General features: G+C 38.8%; 1 protein-coding gene across 1 annotated transcript in view; it reads left to right on the forward strand.

Annotated features, from left to right (window-relative positions):
- Window positions 1-6894, forward strand: part of LOC141641382 (uncharacterized) — a 35081-nt gene extending 28187 nt beyond the window's left edge. The window contains exons 6-7 of the mRNA XM_074450047.1: window positions 6558-6610; window positions 6684-6894. Coding sequence (XP_074306148.1) covers window positions 6558-6610; window positions 6684-6894 — 264 coding nt within the window. The remainder of the gene's footprint in view (window positions 1-6557; window positions 6611-6683) is intronic.
- Window positions 6895-9514: the final 2620 nt, after the last annotated feature.

The raw sequence follows: 9514 nt of genomic DNA on the forward strand, positions 1-9514 counted from the left end.
GTAGGAAAGGAGACAATTAGGCGGAAAATTCCCATCTCTTGAGCCTATTCGGAAGGACATTGACGAACTTGGTTGAACGGGTATTGAAGGAAGGGCAATAACAAAAGACTAATATTGCGAGAATACGGAGTTTGCGAAGAGAAGGATTCTGAAGAAGAATCCGAGCGTCGAAGAAACCAAGACGCCCGTCCAAGAAGCTTGAAATCCGAGCGTCCAAGCCTTTCAGCCGCTCGTCCTTCCATGAAACAATCCGAGCGGATTTACCTCTTGGACGAGCGGATCGTGGCGTCCTCAGCAAAGATGCCCATCTCTCCGAAATATTAGCGATTCCTTGCTTAGAACTTAGAATTGTTAATTACTAGTTTAGCCTTAGTTAAAATGAAGCACCACTATAAATACCCCATTTTGATGAAAATCAAAGGGGGGCTTACACATTAGAAAATCCTCTTAGAATAGATTAGGAGTAGATTAGATTAGATTACTCTTTAATCTTTCCACAAATTTCACATTAATCTCTCCTTAATTATTGTTCAAGTTTGTTACTTTTGGGTAATTGAAGATTATTGGGTAATTATTGGAGGATTGACAACCCTTCATCAATCAATCAAGTTCTCTTCTTTTATTCTTTGCTTTATTATTTGCATCATCTCAAGTTTGGTATAATACCTTTACTCTTTACTCTTTATTGTTCATTTCCTCATTCTCTTATCATGTGTACACTTGTTGTGATGATTGACACCATTAATGACATGTTTACCATGATAAGAAGTGAGTAGTCTCTTAACTTGGATTAATGGGTAATTAGGGGCAAGAAACATGGGATTTATCATGCTTAATATAATATGTTTTCATAATTAAATTGCTTGCTTGTTGTGATGTCAACCTATGCACATGTTATGTTTGATGAAATGCTAAGCCTATGAATCCTTGCATTTATAACCATCTCTTACTTATTCAACTTGACTTGTAAGATATAAACCAACTCGAGTCTTGTTAGACCATGCATAGAAGTGATTAGGAGGAAAGTAAGTCGACTTGTAGGTGTTGTACAATCTAATCGATTCGGCTCCGGGACCCAACTCTTCCTAAGAACCGTAAGACATAAACCAACTCGGTTCCTCCACAACATTAATTGCTTGCAACTTTGTAAACATGTTTGTATGATCAACGCCATGAATCCCCTATGACCCCATGATATCCTAGTACTTTTAATCATTTGTTTACATCTCTCTTTTATTGCTTATTTTACATTATTGCTTGCATTAGTCTAGAACACAACTACAAACCCAAATCAATTGTGACACTAGCATAAATTAAGATAGATAGACTTAGGACCCAAAGCACACCGTCCCATGGATCGACCTCGACTTACCACTAACTAGTTGTTTGTTGAGTATTATAAATGTGTTTGATTGGATGTGACCCGACGACATAACCCATCAAAATGGCGCCGTTGTCGGAGACGGTGCTATGTGATTAAGTTCTTACTTGTTTGTCTATTTTGATTTTGCTTTCACCTTGAGGAACTTGTACCTCAAGGATTGTTCTTACCATTTTTGTGTAGTTTCCATGCTTGTAGTTGTTTCCTTGTCTTAGCTATGATGGCTCAAGACTGTCTATGTGGTGGATCTTTTGAGTATGACTATGGGTATGGGGAGTTTGAGAAGCAAGTCAATACAAACCTACCTTACTATTTGTACAATGAAAATCCTAACCACTACCCCAATTTTTCCCACTAAAATCACCACATCCAATATCCACAACAACCACCCACCCAATACCCACTTCATAATGAATTTCAATTGCCAAAATACAACCACTTTCACACATGCCCACAACAAGATGATGAACCAATTCAAAATGTGATTCTCCAAATAATGGGAGATCAACAAAACTTTTTCAAACAAATGCTAGAGGAAAGCCAAAAGAGGGACAATGTTCTTCAAGGCATTGTTGCCCAAGGTGAGGAATTGGAGATTCAAATTACCCAAATGAAAGAATCCCAAGCAATCACTCCCCACCGTTCTTTGAACATTGATCATGAATGTGAATTTGAAGTAGTAACCTTTGACATGGAAAATGAAGAATGGGAAGAGCCAACCTCATTGAGCTCTTGTGAGTTTGAAAGTGTGATGTTTGATGAAGAAGACATGAGGTTGAGTAAGCCAAATACTCTTAGCCATTGTGAGTATGAGAGTGTGTCTTTTGATGTGAACATTGGGATGTTGGAGAGAGAATTGCATGAAGCGCCCACTTATGATTCATATGAAGATAGCGATGATGACAAGACCATAAAAGAGACTTATGAAGAATACGTGTCTTACAAAGACCTTTGGAATAGGGGAGAGGAATGGACTTGTGATATCACCTTGCTTGAGGAGCCTATCCTTGAGATATTCGAGATATCTTATCATGAAGATGAATGTCCTTTCCCTATTTCCCGTGAAGACTACTTGGCACCTACCATGGAGCCAATGATTGTTGGAGAGGATATGGTGGACCTTCTTCAAAAGGTCAAAGCATCATACAAAGGGTACTTGGTGGAAAAGCTCAAAGAGAAACTTGCACGTGAAGCTACTTGTGGAAATTTGGCACCCACAATGTCAACTTCTAAGGAACTCGGTCATCAAGGTCATGAGAATTCTCCTTCTACTCTTGAAGGATTGATAAATTCAAATGCTATCATCGTCACCAAAGCTGAAGGAGAAGGTAGTGAGTGGAAGTCTCCGAACAACCATGAACCATACTTCTTACCTTATAATGACAAGAATCATGGGCTAATTGGTTTGAAGCATCGTGAATATTCAAGTGCCAAGAAGAGGAAGAAAACAAGAATGAATGACAAATTCCCTTGGCCAAGCTTCGTCTTGAAGTTAAGCAAACCATACTTATGCTTATTTGGAGCTTGTTCACAAGCTTTTGATCTTCTACTAAGAGCCTTGAGCTCTATGGACAAGAACCTCTACAATTTGAACTAGTTTAGTGGAGTCCTATCTCAAACCACCATTTGTAAGATATTTCTAGGACCTTTACCTTGTATAATATTGTACATTTTCGTATTTTCGTTTACAAATTCTTACATGAGAATAGTGAGAGAGAGTTTTCTTACATTCTTATTGAGCAAAATTTCAGAGAAAGATAAGGAGGAATATCAAAAGGGTGCAAGGGTACGGTCTTGCAAAAAGAAAAGAAAGAAAAGTTTGAAGAACAGTGGAAGACGCTCGTCCCGAGGCTTGGACGCTCGTCCTGAGCCTCCCTCCATGTGGTGTCCAATTCTGTAGCAGAATCCGAGCGGATTGTAGCACAAGACACTCATCCTGAAAAAGATGCCCGTATTCCTTGTAGGACGCTCGTCCTGCTTGACACCTGAAGAAAATTTTGGGACTGTAAAAAAATACGAGCAGATTCAAAAGAGGACGCCCGTCCCGATTAAGCCGCTCGTCCCAAAGCAAAGACGCTCGTCTTTTGCTTCTCCCAGAAAAGGTAAGACCCTGTAATGAAATCCGAGCGGATTCTTCACACGACGCTCGAACCACCTAGGAGAGGACGCTCGTCCCACACGCGAAGACGCTCGGATTCCTACATTTTTCTCAGATTATCCGCCCAGGTCCGACCCGAAGCCGCTCGTCCGACCCTCTTTTCTATAAAACTACCCCCACCATCCCTCATTTCCTCATCTTATCTAAACACAATCTACTCATCTTCATCCCCAAAACACTCCCTTCTCAACAAAAATAACAAAACCCTAACTTTCCCAAATCGAAAATGATGAACATCAAGGGAAAAGCCAAGAAACTTGTTGAAGCCGCTACCAAGAAATGCAAGGGCTCATCTTCTTCATCCCCTAAACAAATGGTGATACCAAGAAACATTCATCCCGTGATAAGAGGATGGGTGGAGCAACTTGAGTACTTTCCGGAGGTACTCTTCACATCCGATGCCCACCGTACCAAGTTCGTCAAGTTGCTAGGTAAGCATTACGAACCGACTCAGTTTATTGATACTAGGGTGCTAGAAACCCTAGGGATAAGGTACCAGACCGAAATGTTCTTTGACGGTCTAGGGATAGGAAAATTATTCCATGCCCATGAAGAGACGTACCTTAGCCTCACCTTGGAATTTTTGAGTAGCCTTCGTATTGTCTCGAACACGAGGGTGAATGTTGGTATGGAGTTTAGGTTGTGCAACATTGACCATAGCCTATCACTTGACCAATTTGCTCAAATTTTTGGTCTCATTGTACCAACAAACAACATCAACAAACCCTCCGATTTTGATGTGGACCTAGTATGGAAGGCTATTTCCGGGAGGGATTTCATTCACCAAAAACAATGCTACACCTTTGCTATTCAACACCCGGTGATTCGAATCACCGAACGTTTCGTAGCCGGCATAATTAATGGGAGATATGAGCAAGATAGGTGCACTCTCCTCGATTTGACATTCCTTGAGTCCTATCTAAATGTCCGGGGGACAAGGAGGTACTACTTCAATACCCCCCTTGAGATGCTTACGAGATTCTTTGATTTCTCTTAAGGAAACACCCAACTTAAGACCTTCGTGATGAGAGGTCTAATTACTATCTTGGCAAACTACCTTTATCCCGGGTTCAACCAATATGGGACTTATACACCCCTTGAGGAGAGTACTTTGATTGATGAGGATGATGTCTTCAACCACCACCGGTGGTGTGCCTACACTCAAGAAGGGAGTGTAGAATGGTTCACAAAAGGGTGCACTTCTATTGTTCTTTCGGGGTGGAATATACCCGGTACCGACCCAAGGTTGAGCCCATATCCGCCTAGGTCGAGCTGTCTTCTTGACATCCAAATCCTCGGCAACCCCCCTCTAAGAGAAGAAGTACCCCGCCCACCTCCACAACCTCGCGGGATACCGGCAAGGCCCATTCCCCCACCATCCTATGTGCCTATCCCACCGTACCCTACTGGAAATGTTGTGGCTAGACGAAGGGAATAAGTGCGATAGGAATTGTCCACCCCTTTGTCAGGGTTATAACAATATCTCAGGGCCACTCGAGGAGTAATGAACTGGAAATGCGTAGCCACGCTCGGAAGGTATCTATGGTAGATAATTCCGGTCAATCAGTTATTCTCCAGATCGAGGAAACCACTCTCGATATGATCACTTGCAAGTATGACCTGAAAGACACCTTGCATTGAGTGGGAGATATTAATAGGACAAGAGAATTGGTGACGCACACTTGTCGAGGACAAGTGGGAGATTGTTGGAATATGTGTCCTCCGACAATAATGCGATCACAACTGTTGATCATGATGATCACATGTTTAAATCTCATCTTTAAGAATACATGGGGGATGTAATATTTTACAGTCAACTGGTCCACACATATCGGTAATGATTGGGTGACTAGAGTTTGACATTACTGTCGTGCGACGGTGGTGATCAGTTGATCCCCTTAGGTCATACCTAAAGGGTAACACGCTTAATTGAATATTTAATTGATCGTATGACGATGCGAGTCAATTAAATTACCTAAAATTGACGGACGATTTTGGAAGTAATATTTACGTGTCTCGTTGTAATTTGATTAAATAAGATACGGTCTAAGTGATCGAATTGTTTTATTACTTAGATGAAATTATTGTTTACGGAAACAATTGAAACTGAATGAATAATTTATTATAAATACAAGATGTTGTGATTTATAATTGGTAAACCATTTTGGTACAAGTAATTATGAATTACTAATTCGATTTTGTACATGACGTATTTTTATTGATACGTTGATTTTTAATATGTTAAAAATGCATGACAATTTTACATGACTTGTGACATGTGACAAATTGATAAATTGACAAAGATAAAATGGAACCCATTTTATCTTATATGGACCGAAATATTGGAGGGAGTATAATGTTTAATTTGTGTAAATTATTTAAGTGGAAACAAAATGATTACACACCTAGCTTGTAGCCATGCAAGCCTATGTTTTCTTGAGAAGAATAACTTCCCCATGCATTGGCTCTCCCTCTTTCCCCCCACCGGTTTTCTAGAGCCATTTTAGAGAGTTTTTCTCTCTAATTTTCTCATTCATACTTCACATAATATTTCTAGTGTAAGAAATACAAAAACACTCTAAGAAAAACTAGGGAAATAAAAACTCCAAAATCATTCTCTCTTGGCCGAAATTACAAGAGACAAAAACAATAGTTTTGGGTCAATTTTAGTAAAGATTATTATTATTCTAGATCAAGTAATTTTAATCTTTTAAGAGGTTATCTTGGGTATTCATCTTTGGGAGGGATTCTATCTTTGAATCCTTGTTCATCCATATAAGGAAAGCTCAAGAACAAGTAAGAAGTAGATCTTACTTGTGCCCTTTGATCCGAAATTTTATAGTAAGGAAAACGATTTCTTCTCTATACTTATTCATGTTTGCATGCACAAGATCTATATTTAATTTTATGACTAAATTAATTGTAACATATATGAATATGTTGTATAATGAGATTATTTATTTCTAACATCCTTAACTATCCTCCCAATTTAATTTCACTTATTATGCAATGTATCAGTTCTCCCTCTTTCTCCATTGGATTAAATGGCTAGACCCATGGATATTTCAAAGGTAAGAAAGGGCTTAGATAAGGGGACCCCATTTCTCCACTTTTGTTCACTATTTATATGGAGTACTTGTCTAGGCTTTTGGAAAATGTAGCTGAACTTCCTGCTTTCTCTTACCATCCATTGTGCAAGAAGTTGATGTTGACTCATTTAATGTTTGCTGACGATTTGCTCCTCTTCAGTAAAGGTGATGTAAAGTCTGTTACCATTTTCATGGAGATTTTTATAGTGTTCTCTGCTACTACTGGCCTGTCTATCAGTAGTGAGAAGTCTTATATATATGAATAGGGTGAAAGATTCAGTGGTAGGGGCAATAATTGATCTCACTGGGTTCAAAAGAGGTCAACTTCCTTTCAAATACCTTGCGGTCAACATATCACATAAAAGACTGACAAAAATTGATTGTAATATACTGGTTGAATAAATGGTTGCTAGAATAAGAGGATAGAACAAAAGAAAAATTTCTTATTCTGGTAGACTAGTTGATGTGACTCATATTTGAGCACATTTAGTCCCCGAATTAGCCTCGTTCCTATGCTTTATAGTGCATAATTGGATCATTTACTATCTTTAGTTTCCCATTTTGCATATTCTTTGAGGTTTTGTTTCCTTGGTAGGAGAGGAGTGCAAACCTATCATTTATATGGCGAAATGGAGCTAAATTGATCACATTTAATGACCAAGCATCAAAGGGTAGACGATAATAAAGTAGATTGGGCAATGATGAAAGGATCCTTGCATCCTCAACAAGATCCCCACGTATTGTTGAGGAAAGAAGAGAAAAGAAGTGCCTGACCCAGGATCCGAGCGGATTGCAAGCAATCCGGATGTCTCATGCACAACAATCCGAGCGTCCCGTGCTCAAGACGCTCGACTTGAAGCCTCACAATCCGAGCGTCTCCTCTAATGATCCACTCGGATCTTCTTCCAGGAACTACCATGCTAGCTTCCAAGATGCTCGAGACGAGCATATCTATGCGGGACTAGCAAAACGGAGATGCTCATCTCCTGGGAGAAGAGCACTTCCTCAACTTTTCTTAAGGGTCTTAGTAGTTATTTAAGCCCTTAGTAACCTTAATCTTTGTACCTAATATTTATTTTACATACCCCTTTGTACTACCTAGATTAGCAAACAATCTGAATACTCTATTAATCAAGTTGTAATCAATTAATAATCTCACCTTAATCTTGTAATCAACTCTTAATCTAGTCTTAATACAAATCTCATTTCTTAATCTCTCTATTGTTCATCATTTATTTTGGGTAATTAGAAGATTATTTGAGTTTATTTGGAGGATTGACAACCTTCCATCAATCATCAAGTACTTCTATTATTCTTTGCTTTATTATTTGGAATCATCTTCATAGGTATAATTCTCTCTTAATCCTTTTTAATTATTGTTAATCACTTTCATTTGTTCATCATGTTTTGCCTTGCTAGTATGATTGACAACCTTGTTAGCATGTTAAACTTGATAATTAGTGAGTAGTTTCCTTAACTAGGGTTAATGGGGAATTAGGGGAAATAAACATGGGGATTGATTCATGCTTAATCTAATATGTTTTCATAATTAATTTGCTTCCTTGTTGTGATTACAACTTATGCACATGTTATGTTTGATAAAATGCGAGCCTATGATTCCTTGCATTTTTTACCCATCACTTTTCTTTTCAATGAGACTTGTAAGACATAAACCAACTCGAGTCTCATTAGATCATGCATATAGTTGGATAGGAAGGACTAAGTCGACTTGTAGGTGTTGTACAATCTAATCGATTCGGCTCCGGGACCCAAACCTTCTTAGGGATTGTAAGATATACACTAACTCGATCCCATCACAGCAATAAGTGCTTGCATCTAGTAGAGAACATGTTTGTATGATCAAATCCCATGAATCCCCTATGAACCCATGACACCCTAGTGCTTTTAATCAATTGTTTTCATCTCATTTTAATCATCTTTCTTATTTTTATTACTTTACGTTCATATTGTCGATTAGTTTAGTTGATCTCCTACCTCAACCCAAATTGTGACACCCTGAGACACAACCATTTGCAATTGAAAATCCTACATCAATACCCGTCCCTTGGGATCCGATCTTTACTTGCCTCTTTACTAAGAGTAGTTTGTAAAGTTATAAATATTGTTTTGGTTAGGTGACTTTTGACGACGATTTTAACCTCCGACCAAAAATGGCGCCGTTGCCGGAGACGGTGTTAACTTGATTTGATTTTGTTTAATTGTTTTTAGTTGTGTCTTTCTTTACCATGGGGAAGTCAATCTCCTCAAGGTTTGTTCTAATTGTTTTCGAGTTGTTTGATATTTTGCATGTGCAGGAGATCACAAGGTAGCTTGTTACCCATTGATCTTCAGATTGAAAGAACTTTGACCAACAATAGAAGACTTGCTAGAAATACTTTGAGAGGTATTGGTGAGATTGTGGACATTCAACCAAATAACATTGAGTTTACCAACCCTTTTGCAAGAGAAGGAGAGGATAACCTAACACAAAACCAACCACAAAATCAACCCACAATGCCTAAATTTTCATCACATTCCGTACCAACCGAGGAGAACCTATCAAATGGTACCCCCACACCACAATATTTAACCGGTAATTTCATTGCCAAATCCGCATTTATACAATTAGTTGAGAGAAGTCAATTTTGGGAGATGCCTAGTGAAGACCCTCATTCTCATATGGAGACTTTTTGTGACTATTGTGATGCGATCTCTCAAACCGGGGTTACTCAAGACCAAATTCGATGGGTCTTATTTCCTTTTTCATTGATTGGTTCCGCGAAACAATGGTTGAAGAGCCTAGATAAGGCTACTCTTGGTATTGATTCATGGAAGAAATTGGCACTTGCTTTCTACAAGAAATTATATCCTCCGGAAACGACTAAC

Source organism: Silene latifolia, chromosome 2 (assembly GCF_048544455.1).
Source record: "Silene latifolia isolate original U9 population chromosome 2, ASM4854445v1, whole genome shotgun sequence".
Taxonomy (NCBI): domain Eukaryota; kingdom Viridiplantae; phylum Streptophyta; class Magnoliopsida; order Caryophyllales; family Caryophyllaceae; genus Silene; species Silene latifolia.